At 41.9% G+C, this 19644-nt stretch overlaps 1 protein-coding gene across 2 annotated transcripts in view; it reads left to right on the plus strand.

Moving 5' to 3' along the window:
• Positions 1–19644, plus strand: part of LOC125903149 (kinesin-like protein KIF20B) — a 70028-nt gene that overhangs the window by 8897 nt on the left and 41487 nt on the right. For both annotated transcript variants that reach the window (XM_049599867.1, XM_049599868.1), the window contains exons 12-28: positions 374–536; positions 882–1034; positions 1174–1299; positions 1733–1872; positions 2036–2156; positions 3491–3689; positions 4357–4529; positions 5390–5866; positions 6039–7204; positions 9305–9443; positions 10893–11015; positions 11216–11270; positions 11849–11974; positions 12476–12609; positions 12975–13130; positions 13412–13588; positions 18428–18553. In XM_049599867.1, the coding sequence (XP_049455824.1) occupies positions 374–536; positions 882–1034; positions 1174–1299; positions 1733–1872; positions 2036–2156; positions 3491–3689; positions 4357–4529; positions 5390–5866; positions 6039–7204; positions 9305–9443; positions 10893–11015; positions 11216–11270; positions 11849–11974; positions 12476–12609; positions 12975–13130; positions 13412–13588; positions 18428–18553 (3754 nt within the window). The remainder of the gene's footprint in view (positions 1–373; positions 537–881; positions 1035–1173; positions 1300–1732; positions 1873–2035; positions 2157–3490; positions 3690–4356; positions 4530–5389; positions 5867–6038; positions 7205–9304; positions 9444–10892; positions 11016–11215; positions 11271–11848; positions 11975–12475; positions 12610–12974; positions 13131–13411; positions 13589–18427; positions 18554–19644) is intronic.

Below are 19644 nucleotides of genomic sequence, written 5' to 3' on the forward strand. Positions count from 1 at the left end.
TTGAACTTTGAAACTGTTTGGAGCTTTTTAACAACTGACAACTGTGGACAAAAGTTGATATCTAGCAGCTTAAGAGATGTTTTTCTGTGTGAATGTTTGACTTACCTTCACCAAGTGGACACAAACCCAACTTTAATAAAACAATTAAGTTTCACAGTGTCTGCTGGATGTATAAATAGGAAGCCGTTTGCTGTAAGAGCTTAATAAGCTGGTGATATGTGGTGGCCTATTGCTGTACCTCCTCTACCCCCTAGTGGCCAAAACGCTTTTAGAAAAATTTGCAAATGTCCTTAGTTTAGTTTCATGAGTGTAGCAGCACAAACAGTTGAGAATGCACATATATCAATGACAACTAAGCTGTCGTCTTCTTCAGGCTGCTTAAGCACGTTCCCTTCAGGGAGAGTAAGCTGACCCACTACCTGCAGGGCTTCTTCTGTGGACGAGGAAAAGCCTGCATGATCGTCAACATCAACCAGTGTGCCTCCATGTATGACGAGACTCTCAACGTCCTCAAGTTCTCTGCTGTGGCACAGAAGGTGCAAGCACATTTACATTTTCTCTCTTATTGTGCTTTGCTTTGCGAGATTGTTCTCTGTGTTTTAATTCAGACAAAATACACCCACACACACACAGCAGGAAAATCGCATCCACAGATTGGACAGTTAAAGTCGTCTGTCTTTATTTTCTGGAAGATGCAATAAGACCAAAAACAGTAAATTTGTCCATACATCATAATTATCTGTCTGTCCTCATTCGTCACCTTTAGATAAAGGAACTGACCAAAATTCATAAATGCTCTAACGTATAAAAACATCATGACACTCCAGTATTAATAGTTATGATATTAATTTGCTTGTTCTTTTGCTCTTGTCTGTTTCCAGGTTGTGGTCCTGTCTGCCAGGCCCCCTCACATCATGCCCCAGAGGTCCGCCAGTGAAGTATCCTTCATCATCAACAACGCTGAGAGGAAGACTCTGAGGAGCAGCAGGAGGAGCTCCCTGATTGGCTGGGATAGTAGCCTGGAGGACGTACAGGTAGGGTAGAGTCAGGGGCACATCATGAAGCTCATGCCTTTTCTATGTCACTTAACTGCTGCAGTTTAAATCTTACTTTACTTGGCTTGAATTATCACCAGAAACAATTTTACAACATTATGTTAAATCTTTTGTCCAGGAGGATGAAGATGATGAGTATGAGGACGGAAGGAGCCTAATGGAGGACACAATGGATCAGACAGACAATGACGGAGACGGCAAGGAAAATGATGAAAAAATTCTTGTCAGTAAAAGGGCGCACCAGGTCAGTCCCTTATTTTAATTTTATGAAGTGCTTTTGGCAAAAAAGTTGTAACTAATTGCTCAACATATCATTACAAGAAATACATAGATATTTAAAACTACTGCTAGGCACAGACATGGCCACAGCAAAGAAGCATGAAGTTGACAGCGCGGGTTGCTGCTTTCAGGCCTCCAGGCATTTTCACATTATCTTATCTGCCCCTCTTAAAAAATGTCTTGACACCCCAGTCTAACTGCTCTCGATGATCAGTCACACAGTGTAGATGTGGTGTTGAATTTCATGGATTAAATTGCTCTCAGAGTTTAAGTTCTGCTGGTGCTGCAGTTTCTGATGCCTATAGCTAGATAGGTAGAACCAGTTTAACATCTTCAGTCGTCTTTCGTCAGTGTTTAACTCTTTGTTGTGTGTTGCCATTTTGCGTCTCGTTCCTCAGAGGCAGGTGGCACTGTTGAAACAGCTGCAGGTACAGCTGAAGAGGGAGCGGGCGGAGAGCCTGCTCATGGAGGCTCGAGTCAGAGAGGAAATCAGCAGAGAGTTCTCAGAGCTCTTCTCTGAGATGCAGAATGACTACAAGTGAGACCTTTTATATATACATACAGTATATATACTGTGTACATGTGATGTAGCCTGGTAAGTTTGTTGTGTGATATTTAAGTCATAGAAATGTGTGTGTGTGTGTGTGTGTGTGTGTGTGTGTGTGTGTGTGTGTGTGTGTGTGTGTGTGTGTTTGATTCAGTGACCGCCTGGCGAGGGAGAGAGAAATCTTGGAGGAGCGAGCAGAGAGGAGGCTGGAAATCTTCAAGAACCTCATTGACAAAATGGCCTCCACTGGACCCAGTCAAGACTCCCAAGCCATGGTAACTGGGGTTGGGCCAGTGCAAGAATTTTCAAACCAGTTTGATATCAAGAGCCGCACCAGGCTGGACCGGTATACAGAATTTTACCACTTGATGTCGCACTTGACATAGTAGCCGCTTTTGAGTGGAACATAACAACACTGTGTCCCAACAGGAAACGAGTGTCAGGGTGCTTTCACACGCCCTGTTTGGTTTGGTTCAGTCGAACTCAAGTTCATACATGATGACCAGCGCTAAAATCAACCTGCGTAGTTGTCCCTCCATTGTGACATTAGAAAGTGTCACATTTATCTTGCAAGTGTACTCTTCTTCAATGTTTTGTTTACTTCCTGGATTTTTCCCACATGGAAATTCTGACTAATTGAGCAGCTTTCTCACACAGGCATTACTTGGTCCGCTTGTAAATGCTGCCATGAGAACATGAACCAACTCTAGGCAATTATACAACTTTGGAACAACATGAGTCCCTTATTCGGACCAAAGTAAGACAACTCTAGGTCTGAAAGCACCCTCAGACGATCACGTAGCAATAGAGCTCTCTGTCCATACAGTAGCCATTAATGCCCACTTAAAAAGTGGGTGAGTAGCCTGCTTGCTGTCTTCCTACGTTTGTAACATTACTTTAAAACAGAAAACACACATTATATAGTGTGATATTTACAGGAAATGACCTACAATATAGCCAACGCTCAGCTCCCTGCAGTCTGCTTCAAGTCAGCTGTCACCTTATGTTGGTTTTTGTAGTGAAATACAAAGGAATCATACAAATAATAACTCATTACAACTTCATCAATCTGTCAATCTGTCATCAATATGACAAAAGCCAGTTCAGCCAGTTTAACCTGGTAGACCAGACCAGACCAGCAGAACTGGAAATCGACCCAGCCCTAATGTAGGCTGTGTCTGATACTATCATATTGCATCTTAGTGACAAGATTCTTGTGCTACACTTCACACATCCAGCTCTCAGTAACAGAGCTGCCTCAATTATTGAGTCTGACCTGTCTTTGACCTGCCTCTGCCTACAGCTTGCATTTGAAATAATAATGATTCCTGTTGGAACGACTATTCGCTGCGAGAGCAAAGGGAATGGCAAGGTTTCTAACATTTCATACAAAGTCAGACAAGTTGTTTGATCTCTTTTTTAACATCCCATATTCATTTCCCAAGCAGAAAGGCGTATGTAGCTACTCAGGCATGCATGGGTTAAATACCCTTGTTCCAGGATACTCTGACAGGTGTGGTTGAACAGCGTCAAGGCACCAAACCTGGATGTACTGATGGTGGCGATGTGCTCACTCATCATCCCTAACTAATTTCTCTGATGTTTCCAGGACACATCTCTGGACTCCTACCCCCCTGAATTGGCAGAAATAAAGAAGGCCGCTGAGGCTGCTCATAAATGTCTGGGTTCAGGCCGAGCAGGGGCTCAGGGAAGCAGAGGAGACGCTGTGGAGGAGCTGGAGAGGAAGCTGCTGGAACTAAATGAGCACCAGCGGAAAATCCAGGAGCAGATGGCGCACAAACACAATGGTAAAAAGACATGTATAAGAACTGATCAATGTCTTCATCTGTCAGACAGGCAGATTGTGCAAGAAAAAACAAACTGAGCAGTATTTCTTTCACTCGTGTGGTGTCTAGAGGACTGATGCACAGATAAATGTGAAATATTCGAGACATCCCACAGCATGACGTCATGGCCTCCATGGATGTTTTGTTACACCCAGCACACATTTAAGGATCAGTTCACCCATTTTACAATTATGCTAAAGCTAAAGCTCCACAGACATCTGCTCACAGTGTGTTCTGTGGATTATTCAGTGTAAGGAAGGTGATTTCTCCAAAGAAATATGTACATTTGAAAAACTTCAGCAGCAGTGTTTACTGAGCATCACCACTGAAATGATTTCCACAGCACAGATCCAAACCAACTGCAATGTGTGGGTTATCTTTATGTCAAGAAAAAAAATCACAGACTGAAAGACAGCCTGTCACTGACAATAACAAAATATTTTATATAGAAATGTCATGTTTTATAATAGAATTGCAGAAAACATATCAACCTCCATAGGAGTAATATAAGGTATCTATTTGACAGTGCAAAATGACTTCCAAAATTGACAGTTGGATACCAGCATGTCAGCTCTGGCCTACTTTTCACATCCTGTTTTATGCCTGCATTTTTTGTGTTATTTTCCAGGTGAAACCAGCGGAGTAGAGGATGAGGAGAAAAGGAGGCTCCTCTTTCAGCTCCAGGAGAAGTCGGCAGAGATTGACCGGCTGCAGAAACAAGTGGGAGACCTGCAGAAGGTGGCAGAGCAGGGCTCACAGGGCCGCTCCTCGCTGGTCGAGGAGGGGAGTTCACAGCTGCAGGTAAGAACCCGGGGCAAAGGTGTACGAGGTGCTGAATCCCCTGTAGACTGAATCACTGTGGTGTCGTGCTACCAACTGCAATCACTTCCAGGTAGAAAACTGGCAGTTGATTGCATTTGTCAAGATATGTAATATCAAAAATCATGTTGATTTCTGTTTTGATTTTCAGCTGTAACTGTATCGTTTAATTAGATATAGTTAAACAAGTTAGTTTTATCTGGAGAAACATAAATTAATTTCCAAAACTTCCCCTCCTAATGGTTATGCAACTCTGTTAATTCATGCTGCCGCAAGCTTGTGAACTTAACCCATGAGCATCTCCACTAAATCAGTCTGAGGTTGATGCCTCTTTCAGTAGTACCAAAACAGCAGAAAGGGAAAATGTTTCCATTTCACTTTGTCCACTCACATTTTTACCGGTTCATGGAGTTTAACCAATGACCTGTTCCCAAGCTTGTCTTTGTCACCCCCAGGCTGTCACTGGCCTACATAGAATTAGTGTGATGTTTGTTATGCCATGCATGTTATGTCCAGGGCTTACTCATACCTAGCTCACATAGGTTGCCATGTAAAGTTGGACTTAGTCATCAGGAATAAATCATGTGATTTCTGGTTTCATCACGAAAACAAGAAATTATAAATGAATGAAATGCTTCTCACCAGCGGATTTATTTTTTCCCAGTTGGCCATTAAATAAAGGGCACTAGATGCTACGCAGTAAGTGTGAAATCTTAACACTGAGGTGTAATGTAGGGTGTATAATAGTTAAATTTAAAACACGCAAATCCGCCATCTCCATCCTTGTTAAGTTTATTCAAAATAAAGTCAAATTCAAAATAATAATTTCTCCTATCACCCAGGAGGCGCTGGCTGCCCTTGAAAAGGAGAAGAGAGGCAGAGAAGAGGCCCTCGCTGCTTTGGAGTACCAAACCATGGGAAGAGAGGAGGCCCTGGCCTCTTTAGAGGAGGAGAGGAAAGCAAGAGAGGAGGCCCTTGCTACACTCAGGGAGCTGAAGCGAGACAAAGAGGAGGCGCTGGCATCCCTTAAAGAAGAGAGAGGAGGCAGAGAGAAAGCCATGGCAGTCCTTGAAGCTGAGAGGAGAGCCAAAGAGGGTGCCATCACAGCCCATTTAGAAGAGAAGCAAAGCAGAGACAACATTGTTGCTGCTCTTGGTCAAGAGAGGAGTGACAGGGAGAAGGCTCAGTCTGTTCTGGAGGTTGAGAGGAAGGAGATCAGCAGGCTGGTTGAGGAGAGAGAAAAGATGCAACAGGAGGGTGATGCTCTACGACAAGAAGTCAGAGAGCTGACTGCCAGACTGGAAGCTGCGGAGTGCCAGGTGGGCCGCACTTTAACCTTTTGGACAAATCAACCTGTAAATGTGCCAGTATTGTGATTCTACTTGCCATGAAGTTGTTTAGCATGTGTCTTGGAATAATAATTAGTGTTTGATTGAATGGTCTTTGTGCTACATGACTAAATGAAGCTAATATCTATTGAATTTACCACAGGTGACCAGCAAGACAGAGGGAGCTGAACAAGTGTTAGTCCAACTGCAAACTGCTCAGGCACAACTGGATGAACACTCCAAGGACATCCAAGAGAAATCTTCCCAGATCCAGACCCTGACGCTGGAAGTTCAAAACCTGAAACAGGAACTGCAGACGTCAGCAGCATCATCTGAGGGTGACAGTGATCAGCTGAGAGAGGAAGTGTCGGAGCTTCAGAAGAATCTGGCAGAGGAAAAGGACAAAAATGAGAGCAAGCAAAGACAAATTCTGGAGCTGGAGCGAGAGCTAGGACAGGCAAAAGAACAGCTGGCACACAAAGAGCAGATCTCCGATCAGCAGCTGACACAGTTAACAGAGAAGATGAATCAACAAGAAGCAGCTTCAAAAGAACAAGTTGAAGAGCTCAGAAAGCAGCTTCAGGAGCAAGAAGAGATGTCGCAGCAACCACTGGATGACCTCAGATCCAAACTCGAATGTCAAGAACATGCTTCCAAAGAAGAAGTAAAACAGCTGAGGACACAACTTGAGGAACAAACGCAGGCCGCAGAAAAGCAGGCAGAGAGGCTCAATGAGAAGCTGCGAGAACAAGAAGTGATGTCACAACAGCAGTTGGAGGAGTTGGAACACAAACTGAGTGAACAAGAAACAACCTTTGGCAAACATGTAGATGATCTCAAGCAAAAGCTAAGTGAGCAGGAGCAAACTGCAGAGCTGCTCAAGGCCCAGCTGCAAGAAGCAAATAGTTCCTCTAGCTCTGCTGCTGATCTCAAGAGGTTGAACTCTGATCTTCAGACTGAGATTGCATCCCTGAGGTCAAAGGTTTCCAACATGGAAGAAACTGAAGCTCAGCTCGCCTCTTCAGAGATGGAAGCAATGCTTAAAGAAGAGGACAAACAGGCGGAAGTGCAGCTAGCTGAGGTGGAGAAAGCAGCTGCAGAGAGAGAAGCCGAGCTGCAGAAAAAGCTGCTGGAAAAGGAAGCACAGGTAACATCACTCCAGAAGAGCCTGGAGAAGGCGCAGGAGCAGCGGGAGGAGGAGGAGAGCCAGGCGGTCCAGGAGGCCCGGCGCAGGGAGGTGGAAAGACGCAGGGAGCTGCTCGCTGTGGCGCATGAGGCCATCGCTCAGAAGGACATAGAGCTGGAGAAGAAAGGCGAGGAGATCAACAGGTAAGCGGTTATTTCCTTTTACTGTCAAGGTGGGAATTACATCTTGAAAGTTCTCGTAAAGGTTGGACCATATTTATAATAAGGTGTATTTTTATAAACCTTAACTTACACTTAGTCCAGTTTTATAGATCTGTCACTCCTGGTCGACTGTCACTAGCATCACAGAATGTGGGATGTCCCGACTCATAGCTTGGCTTTCTAAAACCAAGCTCTGAGGAAGGTCTGTCCCTGACTTGACTTTAAGTATCCTCAGCTCCAGATCACTGGTGGAAATTCAGGTTTTAATTCTGGTTTGCTATCCAATCAAATCTCAACATCCACATGCTCCGATCATTCTGATGATGGTTCAATTTGGCCTCTGATTTTCATGTGTATCTGTACCCCAGGACTTACTGTTTATCCAGGGTTAACAAATACAAGCTTTGAGGGTTTTTTTGCCTATTAAACACAAGGTCAAGGTAATTGTCAGTGGGAAACACCTGGTTTTTAGGCAGCTTTGTTGGACGGCAATACCTCAGGTGTGCTCCTGGTCACAGAGACGGGTTATTCTCAGAACCAGTCTACACAGGCTTCCCTATGTGATACAAGAAATACACTTTGTGCTTTACCCAAACTATATTCTGCTGTCTCAGAAGATGTCTGAAGTCTTTCACAGAGACAGATTAGAGACATTAAATTCCCATTAAAATGTTGATTATTTTATGACTCCTGTGCTGCCTGCCATTCTGCAAGTCCCTTGATGAAACAAGAATACTTTGAATTTATTTTAAAGCCAGACAGGATTTAACAACTTAATGTGTTTTAATACAACAGTCAAAAAGAAGTCTTGCTCCATTAAAATATATTGCGTTGCCATTTTCAAGTACAGTGCTTTTATAGATAGATGGAGAGATACATACTTTTATTTGTCCCCGTGGGGAAATTGGTTTGCAGCGTAATCACAAAGACAGATACTCATCACAAAGTCACCCAAAGACATATTCTTTTTTGTTGCTCTGCCAGTCAGTCACAGTGCACCTCTCTGTTCAGTAACTGAAACAGTCTGCAGGGTTCCTATTTAGGATGGGCAACACAAGCAAAAACACTATTCGAAAATCGTGGCAACTATTCAACAATTTTTCGAATAATCGTCCCCCGGAGCCACGCACACAGAGATCCATTCATCTTTAAAGGCCCGAACATACTCCGGCGGAACGGATTCCGCGGAGGTCCGCGCGGACTCAAAGCGGACGTCCGCAAGCCCTGTGCGCGCACACCGGTGACTGCTCGGCATGTATTTTTCACATCGCGTGGATTTTTCATGGACATTTTTACAGGAAACTACAACGCGGAAGTGCGCTCAACTATGAAAGCCCGAATGACTGCGGACATTCCTCACGGAGTAGTAGTCTCTGCATGTTTCTCCTGTTTGTAGAAGAGCATCAAACTAGCTGGTAGCCCATCTCACACCGCTGTAGCAATCCTAGACTGCCCTCATGTGGTTAGGAGCTGAATTGCATGTCAAATATAGGGGGAGAAATAAGACGCCGAATAGTAATAGTCGCATTAAAAAAATCGATTTTTCAAAAATAAAACGACTATTCGAAATTCGAAAATCATGACCCACCCCTAGTTCCTATAGGTGTGGAAAATGGCAAGTTCAGCAAGAAAATGTATATTTTTTATTATGGATCATTGAGTCCTGGGTCTCTCAATATCTGTTTTAACATTTGACGTCAAATTAATCTCCACAGTATAATATAAATTAGCGTATGTTATACTGTTATTATGGAGTTGTTAATTATCCTCCCCTGCCTGAGATGATCCCCCCCTGAGTTACAGAGAAAACTAATGAACACTGAGAGGTAAAGCAGTCTCTCTCTCTGTTACACCTTGGCTTGTGGCTCTGTAGTAGACTCGATTATTCTGTCATTGTGAAATACATTTTCTCTGTGTTACCTTGCCGTGGTGTCCAGGGAGAGTTGCATTAATCCATCCATCTACCAACTCCATTAAAGAGTCTGAGGAGCGATGGTGCTGCTGCTCTGGCACACAATGTACTATCCTGTCTTGTTTAAAGAATTGGTTGCAGTTTATTGTTATCTCATCCCACTCTCCCAGACTAAAAGAAAATGCCAAACAGGACTCGGACAAAGTCAAGAGCCTCAGCCTCGACCTTCAGAGAAAAGAGGACGACACTTCAGATCTCAAAGAGAAACTCGCCGACTACAAGAAGCAGATCCAACAGGTCCAGAAGGAGGTACTTGTAGTTTTTTGAAAACCTGTACGACCTTCAATAAGTAGTTGATTTGTACGTTGTTACTGTCAGTATGCAGCAGATATATTGCTTCGCTATTTGGGGGGTTGTAGCGTCCAAAGTGGTGTCTACTAAAATTTGTTGACATTTTCCAACAGCTGTGCATTTTAAACATGCTTTAAGTCCAAGGGATAAACATCCAAAAGTTCGAGCCAGTCACATATTGATTTGAAGTATTGTTGATGCTATCTAATGAATTTCCAAACATTACATTACTGAGTTTGGTGTCAAAAGTCTGAGCTAATCTTGAAATCTAAGCCAGAAGCAATGGACTCAGTCTCATCCAGCCTATACCAAGAAAATTACTTGATTATTAAGACCTTGGAGACTTTTCAGACGGGAAACCTGAGTGTAGGAGCCTAAATGTTGCTATGATTCAGTCGTGGTTAAACGTATAAAACAGTACAATATGTATCAAACTATGTACATATGTGTATTGTTGCTCTCCCATGCCTCCGCTACAGTTTCAGTGACCGATATATCTTCATCAGACTTTTTCTTGAATCTCTCAAAAACTGATATCAACATTGGCCTTAATAATCCTGTATCATTTGGGCTACAGCGTGATATTGGATGCATGTTTTCTCCTCTTTGTCCTTCTGTTTTGCTCTGTTGCTCCTCGCTGACGAACCAAAAAAATTTTTTTGTTATATATGTGTTTGGACAAAGTCATCAGGTCACTTGCCACTAGAAATGGGTATTTTAATACATTCATAAATAAATTTCACACTTCAGAGACTAGGGCTGCCACTTTATTTTTATTGATGATAAATTTGTCGATTATTTTCTCGAATAATTTATTAGTTCAGTTTATAAAATGCTGAAAAGTGCTGATTGGTGTTTTCCAAAGTCCAAGATAACGTCCTCAAATGTCTTGTTTTGTCCACAACCCAAAGACAGTCAGTTTAGAGAAGTAAAGACACCAGAAAATACTCACATTTAAGAAGGTGGAATCACAGAATTTTGACTTTTATTCAAGCTGATTAATCAATTATCATATTATTTGGTGATCAGTTCAATTTTTGACACCTGTCTAAGCCAAATTAGACCAGTGTGTAAAGACAGGGTCTGGTTAAGGGGTCACTGCACACACCCTGGTCTCACGCCTAGTGGATTTTCATCTAAAACGGCAACAGATTATCTCCACAAGTTGTGATGGAGCAGAACTGGACACAGTTGCACACGCTGGTCGTTTTGGGTTATTAAAAGCACCTTCATGCTTTACATTGTGTCGCAGTCTTCGGATGTGACTTTTCTTCAGGGAAATTTGAACACAAAAAAATGCATAACTAGATACTAATTGGACACTGATATAAACAGCAGACGGCTTAAATGACTTTGACCTATATTGTTGTGTTATCTTTTGATTTTGACTTGTTCTTTCCCCTGAAGATCTCGACCATGAGGGAAGAGGAAAAGCTTTTGAGGCAGAAGCTGGCTGACACTGAGAAAGCCAAGAAGCAGCTTCAGTCTGACGTTGCCAACAGAGACAGAACCATTCAGCTACTCAAAGTGGTGAGATAATGTGTCATTCACTTTTTCATTTACCAGAACAAATCCCTGAAGGCTTTAACTCTGTTTGTACTGGAAGAACTTCCGCTTCCCTCTGTGTGCCACTGTGCAGTCCAACAGATTTCTCTTTAACTGCCTCCATACTGGTAGTTTGATGTGCCATGTTCATGCGCTTGCCATCTTTTCATCCTCTCCTTATCAAGGATCAGTCATCTGACACCAAGACTGACCAGACTCTCCACCAGAAGACCTGTAAAGGTAAATGATGCGTGTCTGTGTGTGTGCTTCACTAGAGGCATTTTGTCATCTTTGTGGAAAGGGAGCTGCTTTTGAAATCATCGTGGGCACTCTTGTCGGCCTGCAACAGATGATTATTGTCAACACTGATCTATGTTATTTTTTAAATTAATAATTTGGTCTAAAAAAAAAAAAAAATACGGAAAAAAAATCCCCATTACAAATTCCCAGAGCCCAAGGTGACCTCTTCAAATTTCTTGTTTTGTCGGACCAGCAGCCTGAAACCAAATCTTCAGTTTACAATCATGAAAAAGAGAAGCAGAAAATTATTTCTTCAGAAAGTTTGTCCTGTGCCTAAAGTGAATCTCCTGAGCTGCGTTTCTGTGAAAAAATGTTTGAGTAAATCTGTGGCTGACCTTTGAGCTGTTTTACAGAAGGGTAGTAGCAAAAAGGAGAACACCTCCCTCAGGGATCAACATTTTATGCTTCATTTATTGCTGTGTGGGAGCCATGTGTTCTCTTAATTAATTCTGGCATTCTGTATTTAAATCTGTACCTTTTGTTTGTGGGTGGCTGGGTGTGCTTTTGTCGATTTGTAGAACTTGAAGCTAAGGAGCGTGTGATAGAGGACATGCGTTTGGCTCTGATGGAGCAGGAGGAAACACAGGACCAGATGGAGCAGGCCTTGGAGGAGAAACTTAACCTCATTCAGGAGCTCTCCAGCGGTAAGAATCTGAAAAATCAATGACAGAACATGAAAAGCAAACACAGACGCTGTGAAAAGAATGTGGATTTTTATTGTTTTGAATTAAAAAAGGGGGTTTGGCCCGTGGACAGCTTAGTGTAATCCTCTTATCCTTGCAAGCTGCAGAGAAACAAGAATGTCCATAAAAGACATTAAATGAAACTGACTGGACACTGAGACTGGAGGAAACTTGTGTTTTTCTCACAACAACAACACCTTTTAAATTGGATACCAAAGTCAATTCAGTGAGTCAGCTAGGTCTGGGTCGCTGTGAGAACAGGAATACAGGGTGCACAGTGTGAAGTGTAGCACACTACGAGATGATGCACACATGAAATCAAATGCGATAAAACACCTAAAGGAAACTTAACTTGAGAGAAGAGACATACACACAGAAATGAGGTCACAGGCTCATAAAAGTATTAATCTTGTTAAAACTTTTTTTCTTGTATGTCTTGTTCTTTGGTTTTAATCATTCCAGAGGTGGACAATTTGAAAGGGATGTTGTTGCAGCAGGATCGCCGTGGAAACGACACACGGCGTCAAGTCGACAACCCATCAGATGACCTTAACATGGCCAAACAGGAAGCTGCCCGGGCTCAGGAGAGCTTGAAGGTAAATGAATGGAAGTTGTTTTCAAATGTTGTCTGAGATGGTGATAGCAGAAGTGTTTGTCCTGGATTGCAGCATGAGGGAGGGAAACATTAAAAATGTAACATTTCAACAGTTTTGATTATTAATATACAACTAGTTAATGCCTGTTGAAAATTTAATAAATCAGGAATATTTTACTGATATGTGTCTGTGAGGAATCTTCGTCATCCACACAAGCTGAGGCAGCTGAATTCGTACATCCCTCCTTTGCATTCGACAACTCAAAAACCTGATCACATATATGCGCTTAGGTTCTTTAATTAAATCTAGATGAGACTAGACTGATGTCAGATCAGGTTCAGTTGTCTTAACCATTTTGTGTTCAGTTGTGTGCAGATAAACACCAGGCCGAACGCAAAAAGTGGCTGGAGGAGAAGCTGTCTCTCATCGGCCAAGCTAAAGAGGCGGAGGACAAGAGGAACCAGGAAATGAGGAAGTTTGCAGACGACAGAGAGCGCTTCACTCGACAGCAGAGCCAGTTGGTAGGCTGAGGATGATGTGCAAACACACCAAACACTAACTTTGATATGTAAACATGCCACCATGTTAGAATGTCAACACATAGCTGAGCTAAAGTACACCTGCAGCTGAGGCTGATGATAGTTGAACTAATTTGGCAATATAGAGTTAAGTCTGAAATGTCCAAAATGGCCACCGTACAGAGGATAAGCCATTTTGATTTGGGTGATATGTTTTTTTTTTTGTCACACTTTTGGTAGTAGTCTAAGAGTACATTTTGAATGTACATTCCCCTCTGTATCAGGAGTCCTTGTCGTCCCAGCTGGCTGAGAAGGAGCAGGCTATGGAGAAGTGGAGGAAGGAGAGAGACACTCTGGTAGCAGCTCTGGAGGTCCAGTTGCAGAAGCTTCTCTCCAGCCAGACGGAGAAAGACAAACTCATCCAGCAGCTGCGTCAAAATAACCCACAGCCGCCACAAGAGGTCAGTATGACATAAAGATGATGACGGACACAGAGCCCACTCACTGAAGATGTAAAGTGTCAGAGCAGGCTGCATTTTAAACCAAAGAGACTTGTCACGAGAATGTAGGTGAAATAGTTTTTAAAAAGTTAGATGTGCTTCAGTTAAAGGGGAGATGGAGACAAGGAGGAAGGAGGATATGTGGTGGTATTTGGAGTATTAGTATCACATTTCTCAGTCAGATAACATCCGTCTTGAGTCGTAAAGGCTTTTAATGGATTTTTCAACCCTCAGTAACAAAAACTAAAACAAGTCGCTGCTGTCCTCCATTTGAAACATCATAGTAGTATGTTTCACCTTTCTACACACTCCAATCAATGATGTCAGAGCAGTTAGTTCCCATCATCCGTCAAGGAAAAACACCTGCTGTGGAATCATTGATCGGGGTTTAGCCAGAGGTGAAACTTCACTGAAAGTTTGAACTGCATCAACAGTTTTCTGCCCCATTTCATTTAGCGTTGATTCACTCTTTAGATGAGATGTACTGGGAGAGCAGACCCCAGTGCTGTGCAGGGAAAGAGACTTTAAAACATCTCTCAAGCACCAACTTTACTGTAATCCTACAGAAGGTAGGGAGGGAGGGGCAGCTTTGGATCTCAGTTTGTCAGGTTTATTTGTAGAGCACATTTAAAAACAAGAAGCACTGACCATTGTGCTTTACTAAGAAATTAAATGGAATACAGGAATGATCAAATAAAATCAGTCATAAAAAAAGGAATATAAGTAAATTTTGTTTGTGATAAAATTCACCAGATAACGATAAATTGGAATTACTTGCCTGTGCCTTTTTCTGTTTAACACTTTTGAGCAGCTTATTAAGCCTTGGGTCAGTAGAAAGACTAATTCTCATCTCTATAAACTAGGGATGCATCAGTTGTAAAATTAAAATAACAATTTAGCTGATAACAATGTTTTGCTGCTGTTGTGTATTTTGTTTTTGTTATTGCTTATTCCCCCTTTTGTGACAGGGAATCAGAGAAATTTTAATTATAAAAATAATAACTGTTTTAAAGTCATTCAGTCATTCATTGCACTACCTTTGAATCAGGACAAATTCAGTGACAAACATTTATAAAACAACAAACAAATATAACTTTTTTCACATTAAAAACGTTTTAAAAAACTGCTTCAAAAGCCATTATTACTTTATATAATATTAGTCCTTCTTTAATATCTATTTTATATTGCTGTCAAAACATCCACACATTTCTCCTTCAAACAGCTGGATTTATTCAAGGTTATTGCAGAAAACTACATTTTACAAGATTACATTTGAACACATCATGAAAACATTATAATTTACCTTCACCCAGTACTCATTTTTACCAAAGAGAATCTTGAACGCATCAGAAAGTCACTCGGTGCAGCCTCCGTCCACTGTTACTTCCAGCCATCTGCTGCTAACAGCTAACATTTGCAATGTAGCATTATCAGGGAAACAATAGGGTCCATCCCATACAACAACTGTAGTGAGTGTACTGCATCCTTTATGGCATCCGCATCCTGGAGAAGATCTCTGTTCATCCCAACCATGTCCCCAAGAGAACGGGATGCCATTAGTCTTGACTCGTGCTTTTTAGCCTGCACAAAATTGATGTGACACAAGGGAAACACATTGGCCACTACCATCAGTGAATGCCATCTTATATGCCGAGAGGCCGATGGCAGTCAGCAAGGCGAATATAGAAACTAATGTTAGAACGATAAATCAGTGCAGGCCTACTATACGCAGACATCTGCATATGTTTGCAGAATCTGTAGGCAACAGAACAAGGTTTCAGTATCAGAAGCGTCCTGGTTTCTGTTTGTAATCTGAGTAGTATTGGAACACATTTGAGCAGGCTGTGGTTGCCAGTGGGTGAACAGTCCATGTGGACAGCAAAAAAAGGTAGAACGCATCAGCCAAAATGCAATTTCAGAAACTATCAGGTCCTGTCCGATGCGGATTTAGCTTTATATTACATTTAAAAAAAAAAAAAAAAAAAATCTGTGTTCATATGCAGATATCTGTTCATAGAACGCCTAGACTCTGTGTATGTAGTGTCTCAGCATGCTAATCACACTGTAAACAATCGACGGTGCCCAGAACAGGAAGTCTTGGTCCCGATATCCGTCATCCGATTATCTGCTGGCCACACTGGAACCCCTGAAATATTGGCCTTTACCCCCAGAGGAGTATGGATGGACCAGTTCCATCTTTCTCTCAGCACCTTCTCTGGTAAACTGCAGGAGGTTTTTGTAGGTGAATTAGCATTGTCAGTGTGGAGCCATATCTCTGTTCCACACACGTTGCATTTTAGTATTTTGCACATTGCTCTCTCACATTTTGTCCTCACTGGGCTTTTGTTTGGTTTTTCAAAATAACAGTTTCTTTCATTGTGAGCAGACAGTTTCCGCAGGATAAGTACAGGACAGACAGTGTGAAGGGCACGCTGTAATAATACACCAAATCAAATTGATGTGCAGCTCAGCATCTGGTACAGCTGTGTTGATTTAAAAATTTGGGAGAATTGCACCTAATTTTATGCAAGCATCTTTGTATCTGAAAAACCACAAATGATATGAAGAAAACTCGATATCTGTGGCAGAGTGCAGAATCTGCCACAGCAGGGACACATCCAAACTTATCCCTACATATACAGGGATTATTAAAAGTACTGACTCTTTTATTAATAGTGAACAAGTACAGTGTCTCATAGGATGCTGTAATGGTTCAAAATTTAATTTAAATTAGAGGACTTTTAACCAAATTTATGCAAAAATATTTCTTTTTTCAACCAGTGCTTGAAAAGTACACTTTAGTATACCCCATAATATTTCATATTGACTATTCATATTTTAGACAGCTGCGTTAGATTGTGTTGAAATGTTGGCTTCTTAAATGTGAATATTAAATTACATTATAGAGATGTTTCTCTCCCCTTAATTAACTTTAATGGAGAACTTGTAAACTCCTTTTTAATATCATGCAGTCAAATGTAGGAACACCAGTAACCATGAGGACTAAGAGTGTTGAGCTTTAATATCCGCTCTCCTCACCCTATCTCTCAGGCTGAGCCCACCCGACCTACAGAGGAAACTCATTTTGGCCGCTTGTATCCGCGATCTCATTTTTCCGGTCACTACCCAAAGCTCATGAACATACTGTAGGTGAGGGCTGGAACGTAGATGGACTGGTAAATTGAAGGCTTTGCCTTTCAGCTCAGCTCCCTCTTCACTACAACGGTCCCACATCACTGCTGACGCCCAACCTAACCACCTGTCCATCTCACACTCCATTATACCCTAACATGTGAACAAGACCCCGAGATACTTCTGTTAATGCTCCTTCACTTGGAGCAGTAACTCTTTCCCAACCCAGAAGGGCAATCCACTGTTTTCTGGCAAAAAAACATGGCCTCAGATTTGGAGGCGGTGACTCTCATCCCAACCACTTCACACTCAGCTACACCGCCCCAGTGCATGTTGGAGATCACGTTGTAATGAAGCCAACAGAACCTCATCATCTGCAAAGAGCAGAGATGCAGTTCTGAGGTCTCCAAACCAGACACTTTCCTCCCCTCTGCTGTGATTGTCTTGTTTTTGTAGGTTTAATTAATGATTTTGTCAATTTTATACTGTTGACGCAAACTGTTTATGCAGCTCTTTGTGCTGAGACAAGGTTTAACTGAAAGTTATTGGCAAATAATTTGTTGATATTCAATGAAGTAAATAACTAACATTGTATTGACAATGTATTGTTTTGAAATTTGGGTAGCGAAACAATTCAACACAATACCAAGTTCTTGTACCAATGACCTGAAAAATTACCATGGAGTTTATTGAGCGCCTTTCTGACACAGCCAGGACCAAACCAAAATATTATAAGCTTCATTAAAAGGAACTGACTGCAGCACAGGTCCGAGGCCAGAGGCGAATGTGCACTGAAAAACATGCACTGTTTCCCATGTCCACATCTGAGGAGAGTGTTTTAGACACTTAGATAGAACCTTTCAAAGTTTGATAAAAACTTCAGCAGAGTTGTCTCTTTGTTCATACATTTTAAAGACATGTCCTCTTTTTCAGGCATTCCAGCGACACATCACTCCATGCCAATGCTATATTTTGCTCCAGGATCAGACTCCTGTCTGTCTAAACTAATGCATTTCATGTTTTCAGGGTGAGACAAGCATTTGGGACCAGAGTCATGGTGAACTAGAAGCAATTCCATCATTTGTTTCACATACAGCTCAATCTTTCCAGAGTTTTCCACTGATTGTTGTCTTGTACATTTGCCTGGGGATATTGGGCATACCTATATGGGTTTCCACGGTTCCTTGCTTGCTCAAGATGTCGCTTTGTTTTTGTGTCTCCCTGAATATGAACTGTACATCTCCGTCATACATGACAACCTCAGCTTTGTGTAGCAAAGCAATTTTTGATTTCACTGTGTTTGCATGTCCAACATGTATTCCAAAGGAATAACTAGTGCCTTATCCTTAAGGCTGTATTTGCTAAGGAGTTTTAGATGCAAGTGATACTTGAGGAGTGTGATGCCTGCCAGTTTTCATGCTGATGGAATTTTGAGATGAAAACTTGTCTCTGCTCACCGATAAATAATGGTTTTGTAGCCTGCCTCCCTGTAAAAGAAAAATCCTTTCAGTTTTCTTATTATTGGTTGCTTGTAAAGTTTCAGGTTTAAATCTTTTAATCTTGTTTTCTATTGCATTAAGGTGTCTAAGCTCAGGATAACATTTATGATGGAAAACACTGAAGAGACGACAGATAACATCCTCAGTTTTCATGAATTTCCTGTTACAGAGTGGTGATGGCGGCGTCAGCTTGGCGGAGCTGCAGGCTGCTCTGTCTGAAAGAGAAGCAGAGATCCTACAACTAAAGGAAGAGCTCAACGCCTTAAAAGCCAAGCAGGAGGCCACAGTCACACAGGTCAGTCTTAAAAGGATACTCAACCCAAATTATGATCTTTTTAGTATCATTTAACTACAGCTGCCTGCTTGAAAGGTGGCTGTTTAAAGGTTTGTGGTATTGTCCTTCACAAAGAATAGCAGCAGTGCTCATTTTGATTTTATATCTTTGAGAATGTTTTCGTGGTGGATCTAAACATTACATGTTCTAAGGAGTTTTGTAGCACCTAATATATCATAATGCTCTTTCTATTTTAAACCCACCTGAGCTTTAAATGCTCTATCTTTATATAAGACTCTGTGAAAACAAAGGAAGCGCCATGAAGCACTCCTCTGGTGTCCTTCCAAATGGTCACTCTGTTCCAAACAGTGTCAAAGAGAGCCATGTACTGAAAATGACTGTACTTTTAGTCTCACATAAAAAAAAAAAAGAATGTTGGAACTTTAAAGGTCCAGTGTGTAAGCTTTAAGGGGATTTAGTGGTATCTAGCAATGAGGATGACAGATTGCAACCAGCTTAAACTTCTCCTTCACTGTTAATTGTTTAGGAGGTTTCTACCAGAAGCCAGGTTATCTGTAAATGTGTCTCCAAAACAAATGGGCCTGAGGGTGATTGAAATGGGTAAAACACTGAATATAACATTTTCCAGTAAAAAAAAAAAAAAAAAGCTTTCATCACAGAGTGGCTGCTTACTACAGTGGCCAACTTGAAAATGCACATGGCCCTATCTAGAGCCAGTAGCCCTTTTTAGATAGGAATTGTGCAAATTTGCAGGAAAGCCCAATCAGTCTATTTTCAGCATTGGCAGTATAAAAACAAAATCGGGGAGTGCAGCAAAATGCCGCCTACCTACTTTTGTTTATACAGAATGTGCCTTTTTCGAGGCAATGAGGGGCATGAGCAAGTAACAAAACATGTGGCTCAGTGTGTGACGTTAACAGTGACGTGGGAGGGAAGCCGCGGCTAGTCAGGCGGCGATTCTCTTGTAAGTCGGCCCGTTCCTCACCGTCCCTGTCATCTGATGGTTAATGGCCTCCTCGTTTGCGAGGACAAGGAGGGCGCGCAATTCCTTGTCTCCCCAGTTGCTCATCTTTACAGTGTCTGTCAGATTT

This window comes from Epinephelus fuscoguttatus, linkage group LG16 (genome assembly GCF_011397635.1).
Source record: "Epinephelus fuscoguttatus linkage group LG16, E.fuscoguttatus.final_Chr_v1".
NCBI classification, from domain to species: Eukaryota; Metazoa; Chordata; class Actinopteri; order Perciformes; family Serranidae; genus Epinephelus; species Epinephelus fuscoguttatus.